At 46.2% G+C, this 18,752-nt stretch overlaps 1 protein-coding gene across 5 annotated transcripts in view; it reads left to right on the top strand.

Moving 5' to 3' along the window:
* The window catches only part of SORCS2 (sortilin related VPS10 domain containing receptor 2), a 2,087,100-nt gene that overhangs the window by 2,048,318 nt on the left and 20,030 nt on the right, over nucleotides 1–18,752 (top strand). For 3 of the 5 annotated variants that reach the window (XM_086964129.1, XM_086964126.1, XM_086964127.1), the window contains exon 26: nucleotides 10,159–10,316. In XM_086964129.1, coding sequence (XP_086820255.1) covers nucleotides 10,159–10,316 — 158 coding nt within the window. The remainder of the gene's footprint in view (nucleotides 1–10,158; nucleotides 10,317–18,752) is intronic. The other 2 variants (XM_086964128.1, XM_086964130.1) reach the window with 1 other exon arrangement.

Genomic DNA, 18,752 nt, shown 5'->3' on the forward strand with positions numbered 1-18,752 from the left:
TTAGGCCTGAACCACCATGTTTTTGTGTGAGGACCTCTGGATAAACTTTGTATCCAACACATGTGCAGATGGTCACTGGGAAATCCTGAGAAGTCCCTTGGGCTGGGAAGGGTAGGGAGGGAGGAGGGGAGGAGCTAATGCAGGAGAGATCACTGTCACATGGGAAATCCAAGGTATATTCTTAACTGATGCAGCATGATTGTTTGTCAGATTTTCCCTAGTAGTACAATTTATGTAAAGAGACTTAAGCATGTAAACGACTGCACAGTTGAGCAGCGAGTATTAGAATAATTAGCTTGTCAGAAGCTAGTGCAAGGTCTGGAGTCAAAATGTAATGCTGGCCATTCAGGATGCTTTTACGGTGTGGTCAGTTGCAACAAATGGCATCTGTTTTTAACTATTAAAAAACATATACACCAGGGAAAGAGATAACATGGCATCTTGCGGTCTAGCTACATAAGCTGCCTCTTCATTAATGAAGATGTTATGATTGTTTGCAATTAAAATATATAAATAAATATCATATAAGGAGAGCAGGAAACTGCAAAACAAGAGTGCTGGATTAATGCCCTTCTCACACCCCCTTCCTTTTGGATGGACCTGGCATGATCCTATATTGGACTACCCCACCTGGCAAACGAATGGAAGTGGTTTCCTCAAGAGGAAACATAATGCCTTTGGCACAGTGAGGCATATTTACAAAGAATTAACAACACCAGAAGGTCACTTTTTTTCGACGTTCTGGTGGCGTTAACCCCTTCGCCTAATTTTCAAGTTGCCCTTAAGCCACTTAACGTGGCTTAACGCTGCCTTGTAAATAAGGCTCCTATTCAAGCAGCACTTAGCATGAAAGGGGCGTGCAAAAGGTGTTGCAGTGGTTGTTCTGCCGCAACGAATAAACAAAGTGGAATCCACTCAAAGTGATAGTGATCCCTAGAGTGATGGGGAACACACAGTGTTGTTTAAATGCCCCTCACACACCAACAGGCCCCTTGGTGTCATGCTTCATCATCGGGGCCTTCGCACCCCTCTACGGGATGCGGCGTGCTACGACTCGCGGATGCGCAGGAGCACTTGAAGTGAACTATGTGTGGGGGTGTGTGTTAATTACAAAAGTGTGAGTGAGGTGAGGTGAAAAGGTGAGTGGTTAAAAAATACCTGGCACGTGGGAGAAAAAAACTTTATTAAATCCCCGGCTGGTATTATTAAAATAAAAGTGCAGGGCGTGGTTTAGGTAGATACGTGTTAGGGTATCAAACCACTGTATTAAAAGTCAACATGTTTCGGAGGTCAAAGCCCCCTTCTTCAGGACAAGGGTTGATGCACTTACCCTCCCCTTACTCACATGTAAGATGTAAAAGTGAAAATAAAAATTACCACAATGTGTAATGTTCCTCACAATGTTAAATGTTAGTGAGTGTCGTTGCGCCCAATTGGCGTAAGAACCTGTGGAGACAAAATCATAGATAAACATACAGATCTAAATATCACAGGTTGAAGGAGAAGAATAATGCTTCTCTGAAAAAACATCAGGTAGAACCCAAAAAAAATAATTGGAACCTGGAAAGGAAAAAAGAAAAAGGACACTACAAACATACACACACGCAACACCAACATTACTCTCTGCTCAGATGGAAGGAGAGCAGAACAGAAAGGAATACAAATCTTACTTAAAGTTCCCAAATACAGGACTTCATGAGCCTTTAGCGTATATTGGGGAATCCTTCCTTTCTAATCAGAAAACCTAAGAAATCAATATCAGGGGTTCAGTAAGAGAACTTTGTCATCAGAGCGCCACAAGTACAGTATGAAACTGCTTCTCTCAGTAGTCTATAACTCACGGTTACTGCAACAGCTAATCGCCTGCCTTCCCTCAACGCGGCTCCGATGAAGTGAGCTACAAAGGAAATGGGGCCCTTATATATGTTGTGCCTGTGGGTAATCAATGATGGTTAATTGAATAATGCAACCCGGTGTATGCCCAAATACGGAGAGAACAACCTCCGAGCGTCCGGTGATGCGCTAGCGCCTTACGCTACTCTCTTGCGCATGCGCTCTACCGATCCAGATAGACGCATGCGCGGCAGACGCAGCTGACGCGCATGCGTCGACGGAGACACTCCGTGTAGACACGAAGCAATCGGTATCGTGTTTAAACGCCTGAAAGTAAATGGCGCTTTGAATTAAGTGCACAGGGACACGGATGGAAAAATAAAGTGTGCGCTAATAAGGCAGGGCATTGAGGCAATTTTATGGCCAGAGGCCAAGCAAAGTAAGCACCCATTACGGCAGTGGTGAATCAAGTTATTATGGACCCAGCAAAAAACATTTGTTGTATGTAACCACATGTATACATCAACAAAATTATGATGGGTGGTCAGATCGAGTGTTATCTGAGAAGGTTCCATGGAATGGAATCGTTCAGCCCAGTGGTGTCGGTTCCCAACCGAAACGCCCACCGTTGTTCTTTTTCTAGGAGACCTATCTCTGAGGGCAGTTGTTCAATTATTGTCCACTGTAGCTCATTCACACAGTGTTGATGTTCAATATAATGGGTTGACATCTTGGTCGTTAGTTTCTTACACCTGATGTTGCTTTTGTGTTCATTTAACCTGACCCTAACAGGTCTGGTGGTCATTCCCACATATTCCTTTCCACATGGGCAGGTAATTAGATAGACTACATTTTTACTGTTGCAGTTCGTAAATGCACGCTGTTCCCATGTTGTCCCATTGGTAAAAGTTAGATTCTGGCTCTTTTTCGTGAGGTGGCAGTTATTACAGTTGCCACACGGGTAGTGCCCATGTATGCCTTGCAACCTCGTCTGGTCCTTGATAGGAGGGGGTGGTCTTGTGTGAACGAGTATATCTCTTAAGTTCCTACCCCTTCTGTGTGCAAAGAGAGGTTTCTCCAAAGTTAAGCCACCACTCGTTAAAGTGCGCCAATGTTTGTGGACCAATTTTGTCACCTGGTTGCTGACCGGACTGTATGTGGTAACACAAACCGTCCTGTTTGCGGCATCCTCCCTACGTGGATTGTCCTCCAGAAGGGCATCCCGGTTATTATTTCGTGCTCTGGTAAAGGCTTTTTTGATCACAGTTTCCGGATATTTTCTCTGTCTTAGTTTTGCACTAAGATCCTTGGCCTGAGTTTTGTATCTGGCCACATCAGTACAGTTCCGCCGAAGGCGTAGGAACTGTCCATAAGGAAGGTTCTCTCTCAGATGACGAGGGTGAAAGCTGTCAAATCTGAGGAGACAGTTCCTCGCCATAGGTTTGAAATGTGTTTCCGTTTTTAACATGCCGGCTTCGTGGTAGATATTCAAATCTAAGAAAACCATGTTGGTATTAGATGCCTGGTGAGTGAATTTCAAAAAGGCATTTTGATTGTTAAGCCAGTCGATGAATTCAGTTATCATGGTTGCATCTCCATCCCAGATGACCAGGATATCATCAATGTACCTTCGCCAGGTGCGAATCCTAGCCCTGTGGGGATTGTCTGGGTGCAGGATTTTCGTGGATTCCAAATGGTGGACATACAGTCCAGCCAGACTCGGGGCAAAAGTACTGCCCATGCTGGTCCCATGCTTCTGCCAGAAAAGAGTGCCCTCATATTCGAAAAAGTTTTTCGTGAGTGCCCAGAAATGCACTCCATCACTACATTCCGTGGAGTATGGTATTCCCAATTCGTAGAATGCAGTACCTCCTCAATGATTTGGATGGTCTCGTCGTGGGGGAGACTCGTATAGAGGCTCTCCACATCCAGGCTTAGCAACATCTGTGAAGTTGGGTCAAAAGTTTGATTATTCAACAGTTGTAGTACTGCTTTGGTGTCCCGTAGATAGGTGTCAGTAGCCTGTACAAGTGGCCTCAAGAAAGCATCCGCAAACTTGGATAAAGGTTCCAGGATGGATGAGATTCCGGAAACTATGGGGCGACCAGGGGGGTTCTCCAGGTTCTTGTGCACCTTAGGAATGGTGTAAAAGTAAGGAATGCGAGGGTTCCTCTGGGTCAGGAATTCGGACTCCTTTTTTGTAATCCAGTCATGTGTAAGTGCCTCTTCCACCATACCACCTATCTGGACTCTTAAAGATTCAGTGGGATCTTCCGTAAGAATCTGGTAGTTCCTGTTATCAGAAAGAAGCCGCCTGCATTCTTTGTCATAGGCTATGGTTGTTTGGACAACCACTGCACCACCCTTATCTGCTGGTTTTATAACCAAGTTTTTGTTCATCCTCAATTCTTTGATGGCCTCATTTTCTGTTCTGCTCATATTCTGAAAGACCTTCTGTCTGGTTTCTAGACCTTTCAATTCCTGCATCATGGCTTTTTCGAAGGCCAGTACTTTAACAGGAAGCTGGTTGTCTTTTGGAGTAAATGTTGACTTGGGTCTTAGACCAGTGTCCGAAGTCTCTGTGGGTAGATCCTTGTCTTTGAAGAATGCCCGCAATTTTATAGTTCTTATAAACTCCTGCATTTCCTTATGTAGTAGGAAAATGTCTGGTCTATTGGTAGGGACATAACCCAGGCCTTTATTCAGTACCTCTTTTTGCAGATCTGTAAGGGGCCACGGGGTTATATTGATAACTAAGTCCCCCTTTGGCTTGTTGACGCCTGATTGGCTGCCATGCTCCTTGTTACGACACGTGGGTCTGACTCCTCTGTGGGCTGCCAATTCACATTGTTGCCCTTCTTGTTCCGCCCTCTGCGGGATCCCTGGCCCCAAGATAAAAAAGGTTGTTGATTTTGGGGTACATTGGTTTGGTCTGGGACCCACTGGGGGTACATCTGTCCCATTTGAGGTGGGACAAACTGATATTGCGGGAATTGAAATGGAGGTTGATAAGGGTTAAATTGAGGGCCTTGAAAACCACGCCAACCTCTTTGACGTGGGAATTGGGCTCTTTGTTGACGAAAGCCGCCTCTTTGCTTTCTTTGCTGGAAACCTCCCGATTTATTACTGGAGTTACTGCCATCTGAGTTAACACTATCTGTATCACTCATACAGATAGTGTTAACTCAGATGGCAGTAACTCCAGTAATAAATCGGGAGGTTTCCAGCAAAGAAAGCAAAGAGGCGGCTTTCGTCAACAAAGAGCCCAATTCCCACGTCAAAGAGGTTGGCGTGGTTTTCAAGGCCCTCAATTTAACCCTTATCAACCTCCATTTCAATTCCCGCAATATCAGTTTGTCCCACCTCAAATGGGACAGATGTACCCCCAGTGGGTCCCAGACCAAACCAATGTACCCCAAAATCAACAACCTTTTTTATCTTGGGGCCAGGGATCCCGCAGAGGGCGGAACAAGAAGGGCAACAATGTGAATTGGCAGCCCACAGAGGAGTCAGACCCACGTGTCGTAACAAGGAGCATGGCAGCCAATCAGGCGTCAACAAGCCAAAGGGGGACTTAGTTATCAATATAACCCCGTGGCCCCTTACAGATCTGCAAAAAGAGGTACTGAATAAAGGCCTGGGTTATGTCCCTACCAATAGACCAGACATTTTCCTACTACATAAGGAAATGCAGGAGTTTATAAGAACTATAAAATTGCGGGCATTCTTCAAAGACAAGGATCTACCCACAGAGACTTCGGACACTGGTCTAAGACCCAAGTCAACATTTACTCCACTAGACAACCAGCTTCCTGTTAAAGTACTGGCCTTCGAAAAAGCCATGATGCAGGAATTGAAAGGTCTAGAAACCAGACAGAAGGTCTTTCAGAATATGAGCAGAACAGAAAATGAGGCCATCAAAGAATTGAGGATGAACAAAAACTTGGTTATAAAACCAGCAGATAAGGGTGGTGCAGTGGTTGTCCAAACAACCATAGCCTATGACAAAGAATGCAGGCGGCTTCTTTCTGATAACAGGAACTACCAGATTCTTACGGAAGATCCCACTGAATCTTTAAGAGTCCAGATAGGTGGTATGGTGGAAGAGGCACTTACACATGACTGGATTACAAAAAAGGAGTCCGAATTCCTGACCCAGAGGAACCCTCGCATTCCTTACTTTTACACCATTCCTAAGGTGCACAAGAACCTGGAGAACCCCCCTGGTCGCCCCATAGTTTCCGGAATCTCATCCATCCTGGAACCTTTATCCAAGTTTGCGGATGCTTTCTTGAGGCCACTTGTACAGGCTACTGACACCTATCTACGGGACACCAAAGCAGTACTACAACTGTTGAATAATCAAACTTTTGACCCAACTTCACAGATGTTGCTAAGCCTGGATGTGGAGAGCCTCTATACGAGTCTCCCCCACGACGAGACCATCCAAATCATTGAGGAGGTACTGCATTCTACGAATTGGGAATACCATACTCCACGGAATGTAGTGATGGAGTGCATTTCTGGGCACTCACGAAAAACTTTTTCGAATATGAGGGCACTCTTTTCTGGCAGAAGCATGGGACCAGCATGGGCAGTACTTTTGCCCCGAGTCTGGCTGGACTGTATGTCCACCATTTGGAATCCACGAAAATCCTGCACCCAGACAATCCCCACAGGGCTAGGATTCGCACCTGGCGAAGGTACATTGATGATATCCTGGTCATCTGGGATGGAGATGCAACCATGATAACTGAATTCATCGACTGGCTTAACAATCAAAATGCCTTTTTGAAATTCACTCACCAGGCATCTAATACCAACATGGTTTTCTTAGATTTGAATATCTACCACGAAGCCGGCATGTTAAAAACGGAAACACATTTCAAACCTACGGCGAGGAACTGTCTCCTCAGATTTGACAGCTTTCACCCTCGTCATCTGAGAGAGAACCTTCCTTATGGACAGTTCCTACGCCTTCGGCGGAACTGTACTGATGTGGCCAGATACAAAACTCAGGCCAAGGATCTTAGTGCAAAACTAAGACAGAGAAAATATCCGGAAACTGTGATCAAAAAAGCCTTTACCAGAGCACGAAATAATAACCGGGATGCCCTTCTGGAGGACAATCCACGTAGGGAGGATGCCGCAAACAGGACGGTTTGTGTTACCACATACAGTCCGGTCAGCAACCAGGTGACAAAATTGGTCCACAAACATTGGCGCACTTTAACGAGTGGTGGCTTAACTTTGGAGAAACCTCTCTTTGCACACAGAAGGGGTAGGAACTTAAGAGATATACTCGTTCACACAAGACCACCCCCTCCTATCAAGGACCAGACGAGGTTGCAAGGCATACATGGGCACTACCCGTGTGGCAACTGTAATAACTGCCACCTCACGAAAAAGAGCCAGAATCTAACTTTTACCAATGGGACAACATGGGAACAGCGTGCATTTACGAACTGCAACAGTAAAAATTTAGTCTATCTAATTACCTGCCCATGTGGAAAGGAATATGTGGGAATGACCACCAGACCTGTTAGGGTCAGGTTAAATGAACACAAAAGCAACATCAGGTGTAAGAAACTAACGACCAAGATGTCAACCCATTATATTGAACATCAACACTGTGTGAATGAGCTACAGTGGACAATAATTGAACAACTGCCCTCAGAGATAGGTCTCCTAGAAAAAGAACAACGGTGGGCGTTTCGGTTGGGAACCGACACCACTGGGCTGAACGATTCCATTCCATGGAACCTTCTCAGATAACACTCGATCTGACCACCCATCATAATTTTGTTGATGTATACATGTGGTTACATACAACAAATGTTTTTTGCTGGGTCCATAATAACTTGATTCACCACTGCCGTAATGGGTGCTTACTTTGCTTGGCCTCTGGCCATAAAATTGCCTCAATGCCCTGCCTTATTAGCGCACACTTTATTTTTCCATCCGTGTCCCTGTGCACTTAATTCAAAGCGCCATTTACTTTCAGGCGTTTAAACACGATACCGATTGCTTCGTGTCTACACGGAGTGTCTCCGTCGACGCATGCGCGTCAGCTGCGTCTGCCGCGCATGCGTCTATCTGGATCGGTAGAGCGCATGCGCAAGAGAGTAGCGTAAGGCGCTAGCGCATCACCGGACGCTCGGAGGTTGTTCTCTCCGTATTTGGGCATACACCGGGTTGCATTATTCAATTAACCATCATTGATTACCCACAGGCACAACATATATAAGGGCCCCGTTTCCTTTGTAGCTCACTTCATCGGAGCCGCGTTGAGGGAAGGCAGGCGATTAGCTGTTGCAGTAACCGTGAGTTATAGACTACTGAGAGAAGCAGTTTCATACTGTACTTGTGGCGCTCTGATGACAAAGTTCTCTTACTGAACCCCTGATATTGATTTCTTAGCTTTTCTGATTAGAAAGGAAGGATTCCCCAATATACGCTAAAGGCTCATGAAGTCCTGTATTTGGGAACTTTAAGTAAGATTTGTATTCCTTTCTGTTTTGCTCTCCTTCCATCTGAGCAGAGAGTAATGTTGGTGTTGCGTGTGTGTATGTTTGTAGTGTCCTTTTTCTTTTTTCCTTTCCAGGTTCCAATAATTTTTTTGGGTTCTACCTGATGTTTTTTCAGAGAAGCATTATTCTTCTCCTTCAACCTGTGATATTTAGATCTGTATGTTTATCTATGATTTTGTCTCCACAGGTTCTTACGCCAATTGGGCGCAACGACACTCACTAACATTTAACATTGTGAGTGTCGTTACACATTGTGGTAATTTTTATTTTCACTTTTACATCTTACATGTGAGTAAGTGCATCAACCCTTGTCCTGAAGAAGGGGGCTTTGACCTCCGAAACATGTTGACTTTTAATACAGTGGTTTGATACCCTAACACGTATCTACCTAAACCACGCCCTGCACTTTTATTTTAATAATACCAGCCGGGGATTTAATAAAGTTTTTTTCTCCCACGTGCCAGGTATTTTTTAACCACTCACCTTTTCACCTCACCTCACTCACACTTTTGTAATTAACACACACCCCCACACATAGTTCACTTCAAGTGCTCCTGCGTATCCGCGAGTCGTAGCACGCCGCATCCCGTAGAGGGGTGCGAAGGCCCCGATGATGAAGCATGACACCAAGGGGCCTGTTGGTGTGTGAGGGGCATTTAAACAACACTGTGTGTTCCCCATCACTCTAGGGATCACTATCACTTTGAGTGGATTCCACTTTGTTTATTCGTATGACTCGGGAGACTGAATCCGCTGACTCTCTCTCTCCCCCCTCCTGTTAAAATTTGTTCTGCCGCAACACCAATTGTTTTTGACACTGCCCAATATTTACAAGGTATGGGCCAGCTCCAAAAATATCACCAGGGAATACCTGGTATTAAGCAGGTGAAAGAGCATTTTGCTCTTTCCATGTGTGGTGTATCCTGCAGCACACATAGAAACAGCAAATCGCCTGTAAAATTGATTATGTGCAGGAAGGTGTCTCTTCCTGCACATAAACAAACACCACAGGCACCCATGCAACATGGCACAAGGGTGCCTGCCCTGGCGTTAGACAGCTTTTTTAGTCCCAGCGGAAAAGCAGGGGTGCTCTGCATTCTTGTAATTACGGTGCAAACTTGCATTTTGAAACTGACAGAGCAAGGTGTTACCAATTTTGGCATAAAGCCGCGCTCTGACAGTTTCTAGTAAATATGCCCCATTGTTACTAGTTTACCACGGTTTGCTGTGTTATTTCGGGAAAAGCACTGAAAGACCTCTAATTTGGGTCAGTCTATAAAAAAATGCTAACTATTGAAAATTATTCACAAACCCTTACATTAAGAAAGTTTCGAAACTCCACATTTCTGGTAAAACTGCCCTCAATCACTTTCCTCATGTCACCTACTTTTATACAGAGGAAAACTCGTTCACTAGCCTCCAATGGTATTGCAGTTATTATTGTGCCATCAATAATTCACTTCTTCTAATGGGCCAGCAATAAGTAACTTTTTTCTGGTCCTGAGTAATTTCATGCTGATGCTGAACATGTTGCACTAGTCACTGACATTTGCACAAACCAGCTGTTGTAAAATGTTGTATTTTATTACGAGTTAGTAAGTGCCGCTTTCTTCGATGGAAATGTCACTGCCCAGAAGCAATGCAACATAGCCTGCTACTGGTGCAGTCTATGTGGTCGGCCTAAGTCATTTCGAAGAGTAGTACCAGTTTGAAAGCTTTGGCATTGCATGTAAAAAAAAATGATTTGAAATTGGCATGTTTATTTTATATGTATATTGTGCTCACTACTTTTTAGGAAACTGCCGGGCAGAAATGTGTATGCACAAATGCTAAACGAAAAAGAACAGGAGATGACAAGCCCTGTTAACCACAGTGAGGACACGCAGAACATCATCCAGGGGGAGGAGTTCATAGATGATGATATGGACACACAGACACTAGGTAATGCACTAGGTAAATATACTCTTCTCTTCCCTTCTTTTCGTAATATATGTGCTTGTGAAATAAACGTGATATTTCTACCACGTGTGGCTATTCCACTTATCTATCCCCTTTTACATTCATACTTTCTGATTCGTGCCTAAAACACTTTGGGGCAGATTTATGATGCCCTTGTGCCGCAATTGCGTCACTTTATTTGACGCAACTGCGGCGCAAACAATGCGCCGTATTTACAACGTGACGCATCCAGGAGATGCGTCACGTTGTAAAGCCCTGCGCCATAAGGAGGCGTTCCTGCGCAGGAATGCCTCCTGAAAGTGGCTGAGTGAAATCTATGAGATTTCACTCAGTCACTTTCAGGGCAATGCTGCGTCAAAACCCTGCGCCTCCTTGAAGCAGGCGTAGGTCTTGACGCAGCATTGTGCACATGGTGTACCCCCGAGCCTTGCTGGAGCTGCGTCGCGCTTGCGACGCAACTCCAGCAATACGCCACATTTCCGGCACAGATGCGTCACGCATCTGTGCTGTTTTTGCACCATGGTGCGCCGCATTATAAATGCGGCGCACCATGGGTGGCAGAGCTGTGGCGCACTGTGGCGCACGTTAACTGGCGCATCCCTGGGGATGCGCCAGTTAACATAAATCTGCCCCTTTGACTTGTTGCTTCAAAGTTCCTTTAAGAACTTCTTGCCAGTGCGCTTGACCCTTGTTGAATTCATAAGCTAAGGAGATTGTGTATTGTGGTACAAAGCCAGTCAAAACACGCATGAAAAACAACCACCTTTCTTAAGATAAAGGGTAGTGTTGGAAAACGAGGCAGTATCTGTGAGACCTGCACAAATAACATAACTCTTATTTGTCCTTCCCTGGGAAGCAAACACCTAATTGTAGCGCCTGACTCACAGAGGGTAGCGTTGCAGAGCAGTCTGAGGCCTACTCAAGGGAGGTGGTGTGGGCTAGTAATCGCCATTACAGGTGTGCAGCAATAACACTCAATAGTTGATTGTGCAGTCTGTACTTTGCTTTATAAAAGTAAGAGTACATTTATTAAAAACACACTACTCAATACTGTGCAACAATTTACAAATATACATAAGCTGTTGGAATTACTTTGTGACATTGCATAACATCTCCACCCCTCCCGCAGGGGGGTGGGGTCTAGTACCACCACTCCCAGGTATGCACATCATCTTGCCCCAATGCAGTTAGTTGAACCTAACCTGGAGCAAGGGCCCTGCACACTGGCATCATCATCCCAGCGGCAACCCGCCATGTCACCTCAACAAGCATTTAAAATAGGTACACCTGCCCTGGTGACACACACCCTGACTGAGCATTTCCTACTGACCATGAAGTATACACCCCTACGTCTTAAGGGCTAACAGTCTGGGTTCTTCACCTAAGCGCAGCAGCAAGAATACATGTTTAAGCTTTACCTTAGAATGACATGACTCATCACATTTGCTGGACATTAGAATGTGTTGCAATTACAGCATGTAAAGGCATCACAGATGAAATCACAGGATTACGCATTTATAACCAGACACCCTAGCAGGAATGTCTGTCAACATAACCCCACTTTGCTTATGACATCACCTTACACAGGTACTCCACATTACACATATGAACTTCAGTCCAGCTGAAAGAAAAAACATTAGAAAATGCACTATCGGTGCAATTATACCTGTTCACCTCCAGGGGATACCCTTCTCCAGACATCCCCACCTCAGCCCTTCATCCCTTGGCGCACTTCTCAATCGACCTCCAGCTGTAGAACAAAAGTTCCAGCCCAAGAGGAGTCAAAATGCTGGCTGAGCCCTTGAGGGGTTATTCTTCTCCAGTCTCCATGAGACTGCGTTGTTCCTGCAACTCCTCCTGCACCTTGCCACGCACTTGGTGGTCACCCCGTTGTCCTGGGGCCACCACGAGCAGAGAAAAAGGCTGTTCCCCCCTGCAAACCGGCCAAGGCCTGCAAGGCATTATGGGGCGATTCTGTAATTTCCCTGCATATTATAGTAGCGGCTCCCCCGCTGCTTTGGGGAGAGCCGCGATCATGCTGCCGGCAGCTTCGCCACATCTTCAGCCCTTGATTGGTTACCCGGTCCCACCCAGACCCCCAGGTAAGGAACAGCAGCTTGGGAAGCCCACCCCCGGCCACTTCTGCTGCTTGAAGGGGCCCGGCCACACCTGGGCCCCTGGCTTCTCCTCTTTACTTCGGCAACAATCTTTGGGCCTGGAGTTGGGCTCCCGGGCCCCCAGGGGCAGTCTTCATGGGGGGACATGACAGCGCCCCCCCCCCCCCGACTTCAGCCTTCTCGTCGGGGCCAGGGTGGGATCCTGGCACGCCGTTTGCCCAGCTTCACAAGGAGCGTGACGGCGCTCCCCAGATGGGGTCCTGGGCCCCTGGAGACCTCTTCATGGGGGGGCACGACTGTGCTCCCCGCCTCCTCCTTTTTGTGGGGGCGCGATGGCGCTCCCTGCCCCCTCCTCTGCACATGGGGCCCAGAGTTGGGATCACAGGCCCCTACCCCTGCACACCTTCACAGGGAGAGTGACGGCGCTCCCCGGCTTCATGTTCGGCGGGGGCCTGGGTTGGCTCCTGGCACCCCGTGGGGGTACCTTCACAGGGTGCGCAACAGCGCACCCCGACTGCACTTCTTTGGGGCAGCCCCCGGGACCTGACCCCGGGGGCATTCTCTGAACCGGCGGCGGAGCCCCACGCACTTAGTCGTTGATTGGCCACAGGTCAAAGGTTGCCTACCTTCTGGGGGGCATATTTCAGCCCCCAGGGGGGCGATCTTCCTTCTTTTCGCCTCCTCTTGCTCCTGGTGGTGCTCCCCAGCCACTGGGAGCACTCTCCTTCACCCTCCTGGTCACACAGAGGGTGGATTTAGCAGACGGCTGTCTTCACTGGCTCCCTGCGCCAGCCTTTTGCCTGGCTCTCCTACTGGGCCTCTCTTCTCCCTGCACAGAGGCCCCTGCTTCTGCGCACTGGTCCTGGACTCTTCTCCTGGCGCTGTTCAGGATCCTGGGGCAATCAGGGGGTTCCTCCTTCCAACTGCCCATTGCACCAGGCTTCAGCACCCTCTGCCTCAGCAGACCACACCCCAGAGAGAGCTCCTCTTTTTGTGCAAGTTCTGTTTAAAGATTTAGGGAGGGGGCTGGCAGGAAGTCTCTGTTTGCCCTATCACACAGCAACACATCACTTCTCTGCCCCGGCTCCCTCCTTCCTGCCCAGGCCTCTGGGTTGGTTCAAGATAGCGTCGTCCAGGGTCTCCTGCCACATGGTCTCTGAAAGTCCCTTCCCCCCCCCAGAGCTGCCCTCTATCTTGTGCAGCCTGGGGCCTGGCAGTCAGTGACAGCTGCTGATGGATGAGCCTGTAGCTCCAACCATCTTCTCTTTCCTTGGAAGAAAGGTTATCAATCCAGCCTGCTGAGATCAACACCCAGCCAGGCCCTGGTTATGGCTGACTCAGAGAAATATGACATTTCTGGATGACCCAAAAGCAGTACAAATAGGACTTTGGACTCTGCAGAATACTTCTTCTCACACCTGCTACAGTGGACTTTAGTGCATGTCTGGAATCTGTAGGCCTTAGGAAAGTTAATCTAGCCCATGGGCTCCACATCCCCATAGGGGAATAATGAAGTGAAAAAAACACAGTAAGGCACACTGACTTTACCTTGCATGTTTATTCCAAGTGTATAAAGTCTATTCCATGTCACCACCCAATTCTGCATAAGTCCTGCCACTCCATTCACCTTGTATCTGCTCCTGGCCTGCGCACGCCAGGAATCTCCCCTGGACAGCCCATACATGTGTGCACACGCATGTACACACATGTCTGCATGTGACCAGCCCGGTTCCCCTTACTACAGCTGCCGCGCAGCAGCCTAATCAAGCTGGGGGGACACCAGTAAAATCCACATGCAGTCTCTTTCATCATGTGTTCACTGTGGGTGAGTCCCAACTTATGAGGCTCTCCCACAGTAAAAGCTTAACAATGAGGTGCCCAAAAAGCGAAAAATACGGGTGGTCCATAGTGTCAGAACCACCTTCTAACAGGTAGTAATTGTAATTGCATTTAAATAGAGCCACTACCCCTGACGAGGCTTCAAATCGGTTTTTCGACAATTGGCATGCTACTCCGGAACCCAAAAAGGATTAGTGGTGAATTAGTATCAGGAAATATGAAATTAATTTGAGTGGTGGACATGTCATTCTGTTATTTGGATTGAAAAGGATAGTGGAGGGGTAGAAGAGGGAAGGGTTTGCATTTACATAGCGCTTGCTACCCCTGATGAGGTGTTGAAGTGCTTTTCGGTTGGTAGCACGCAACTCCAAAACTCAACAGGATTAGTGGGGAATTAATATAGGGGAATATGAAACCATCCATACGTGAAATTATTTTTCTACCCATCCAAGAACTCCGCTGGCCTTAGGTCTCCCTCGGGGAAGCATTACATCAGGTTTAATTCTGCCTAGTTGGTTGTGATTGGCATGTATACCTGCCGTTTTCAAATTAAGTGTACTTCTTTCCACCACACGTGGCAGCAGATTTATTAAGGCTTTTGCCACTCCAAGGCTATGAAACCAGGCACAAAATCTTGATAAAGTAATTACTTTCCAACACATTTTTGTGCTGGATAGCTGCCCTTAAAGTGGAGCTTTGGCATTCATTGAACTACTTTGCATCAATGAGGTATTGTACGTGTGCTACCTCAGTGTTCCAAAGCTACCAACCACAGTTTTTAACACATATTAGAACATTGGAAGAGTGGGAGCTCAATTGAAAACAATGGAGTTCTTGGGGCTACTAATGGACAGTAGAAGCCCAAAGTATTCCAATGTTTGTTCACAGGTGTTGCTGTGAATAAAGCCCTCACTGGGCCTGAGGGGATATCAATCCCCTTGGGCTCCGTGAGGCCTTTGTTTTACAAATTAGAACTTTCTGCCCTCTAGGGGTGGAATGTTCTAATAGCCTTAGAGTCCTCCGTAGGAAGCTCTACCAGCCACTAAAGGCTCGCTCCCTTGTTAATGGCCATCACCTTCAACTTGACCCATTAACGCTGGAGCGAGCCTTTAATGACCGGTAGAGCCAGCTAGGTCTGGATCTAAGGCTATAATAAGATCTCCAGAGAGTGTCAGATTGGCTTTGGATTACCATTTTTCTTCTTTCATGTTTGCTCCAATGTACAGCACACATTCAATTTGTAAAATGTAAGATAGAAGTGTCAGAGCATAGGATGTTGTGCTGAAAGGGTATACTTCCAGCACAAAACCAATGCTTGCACTCACTTTTTCACTATGGTGCAAGGGTGTGTATGTGGCGTTAGGCAGCCTGTTTGTATGTCAGTGCAGGGGAAGAGAGTACCAGCTGGGCATGCTTAATATGTATGGCTCAATGCTGCTTTCTTGCCCAGCCCAACACAGTGCAGTAACATTTGCTGTTGCGCTGTGCTATAATATAGTAAACGTGCCCTAGGCATTACTCAGGTAAGTAGCGGAATTCTTCCTTGGATCTCCCTGCACAGATTTGGGATTCCTTAGGTACTCTTCCTTCTATGGGGAGACATTGTTTACATCGAATGCGCTACAACGCATTCCATTACAACAACCATATTATTACAACACAAAGCATTACATCATAAGTCGTTTCAACAACTTGCTGTAGGGGGTGCGCTGGTGTTGGATTTACATTCCAACACCTTCCCTGCTGTTGCACAAACTGTAGTAGGAATAGTAAATTATACTATTCCTAAGTCCATCACGCCCCCTACAGTACGTTGTTGAAACGACTTGCGATGTAATGGTTTGCGTTGTAACAACGCTGTCGTTTAAACAACCACTTTGTAATGGAATGCATTGTAGCGCATTCGTTGTAAAGAGATATATTCCCTTCTATGTGGACATCACATTGTGGTCCTCCCCTTGGAGGAGACTATTCTGACTGGAGTACAGTGTCACAATAACAAAAATGGTCCTGGGCAGTGGATTGGCTGCCTAGATCTTTTTGCCACCTAACCTATCAAAAATTATTTTCTGTATGTCATAATTTTTTCACCCGGTGAATTTTAAAGCCCATGGAGAACTTTTATTGCTATCTTGGCGTGCTGTAAATTTAACATAATGAGGACCTCAGTCTGTAAGACTCTTTATCCTATTGGTACACAATAATAGTCATTCTGCCTAAACCCCACTGCTGCCATACACTGGAGGGGCACTGGAAGTAGGGGTGCCGGAGGTGCTGAGCACTCTAAGATAGCCTTGACGGACAGAGAGTGAGCCATAGAGTGATCGTATGTAGTATTTTTCTTTTCACAACAATTTCTGTGTGCTCAAACACAAAGGGGCAGATTCATCAACGAGTTGTGTCATTCTTGTTCCAATGCAAGGGGTCGCAAGGGCGACACAACTACTAAGTCACAATTATCAAGCCTCAAAAGGCCACCTTGCGTGGCCCTGCATGGCTTGACAAATCTAGAGTAACACAACACAGAGCAAATTGCTGCCTTGCGTTACTCTTCCCCTAGGAAGCATTCCATGGGTGGAGCATTAGTGTTCCCAGGCATCTACCCATGATTGGGGCACATTCCCAGATTTAACATTGCCGGCGGAACTGGGAATGTGTCAAAATGCTGCAACTCCCCAAGCGAAGCGTAACAAGAAGAAATATCTTTATTTCTCCTTGTTTTTCCTCTTTCTTCGTGTGCCGCATTCTATGGCACACATTGAACGAGGAAAATGCCTCACAGGATTGTTTATATGCAGGAAGGTGACCCTTCCTGCACAAAACGAATCCTGTCTGCAATGTGAGCACCCTTGCACCAATGTGGCCCTTTTAAATTCCCTTAATTCCTTCAGCTCACTCCTCCAAATCTGAAATCACTGTGGGGCATACTTAAATGAAAATGGCGCAGCGCAGTGCCGCAAGCAGTTTCGCTGTGCCGATCTGCATCATTTTCAAAATGCAGTGATGCGCCGTAATAACAAGAATACGGCGCATCCCTGTGCTCACTCCTGCACCGGCACTAAAAAAGCTGCCTAGCCCCTGCATTGCAGGGGTAATTGTGTTTGTGCAATAAGGGAGACCTTCCTGTACAAGTTTTGCTCTTTCTATGTGTCTGCAGCACACATAGAAAAAGCAAAAAACAAAGAGAAATTAAAGTATTTCTCCTCTTTGCACCACATTAACGCCTTCTTTTTGGTTGGTGCTGCCTCAGATTTTCAGATCCTTGTAAATCTGGAGCAATGTCAAAAAGCCATGGGTGTTGCTAGGAGCGCCCACAGCAACACCAATTGCATGCCCCCTGGCCGTAGAAAACTGCGTTGTAGAGGGCCATATTTACATGACTGTTGAGTCACGTAAAGTGGCTTGCGCTCCCTTATAAATATGGTATAGAAAAACAGTGGTCCTCAAACCAATCAGTTGCAAGAGTGAAGACATTTCTAATATTTTCTTAGTTAGGAGCAAAAAAAAAATTGGCGCTCCTTTTGGACAAAATCGTTCCAACATAAACTATTTGCAATGCTTCATTCCAAGCTTTTTTTGACATTCATCATAAGAAACAGTGGTTGCTCCGAGGGGAACGTGCAGAGAAGTAGTGCTCGAAGCTTTGAGTGGGTGGGAAAGTATTCCCAGCATGAAATTTTAGAATTAAAAGTAGAAAGGTTCAATGTGAGATTGATTGAGTGTATCAATCTGGGGTGTCCTGGCCAACTAATACATTTTACATGGTCTATTTACATTGGTTTGTACAATCACAGATTGTAGTCATCTGTGGCACGTGATCATTAGGGGCTTGGTACAGGGGAATGTGCTTGTCAACGTTTTGACTCGACATGTGGCCTATTGGCTAATTTATTTATTTATTTATTTTATTTTGAAAGTTTTATATAGCGCGAACAAGATCTTTGCAGATATCAGAGCGCTTTACAAAAAACACAAAAACAGGGGGTAGGAGAAACAGGAGAGCGATTAACAAGCTTTTGAGCAGAGAATACATATAGGAATAGATGAGTAGCAAAATAGGGTATACACATGTGGGAGCATTGTCAATCATCTAAAACAATAATACAAGTAGGCAGTCAATTGGACCTTTGCCTGCGAGTCTTCCTCCGGATGGGACAGGGGTGGGCAGGAAGGCAACCAGCTTCTGGTATGGAACCTCATCCGTATTTAGAAGCATAGCGGGAAGGTTAGCTGTCATAGAGACATGATTCCTTATCCTCGGGTGCCATGGGGTCAGTCCGGATGACAATTTAATTGTTCAAGATCTGTACACAGAACGATGTTCGCTGCCAACAACAAGGCATGCTTTGAGCGCCACTAGAGTGTAAAAAAAAAGTGACGCTTTGGTGGTCCAAAGGGCTTGTAAATATGCCGCTGTATGTTTCATCACTTGAGGGCCTTCTCATTGGATCCCTTGGTTCAGTGTTTGTGCTCA

Source organism: Lissotriton vulgaris, chromosome 3_2 (assembly GCF_964263255.1).
Source record: "Lissotriton vulgaris chromosome 3_2, aLisVul1.2, whole genome shotgun sequence".
Classification (NCBI taxonomy): Eukaryota; Metazoa; Chordata; class Amphibia; order Caudata; family Salamandridae; genus Lissotriton; species Lissotriton vulgaris.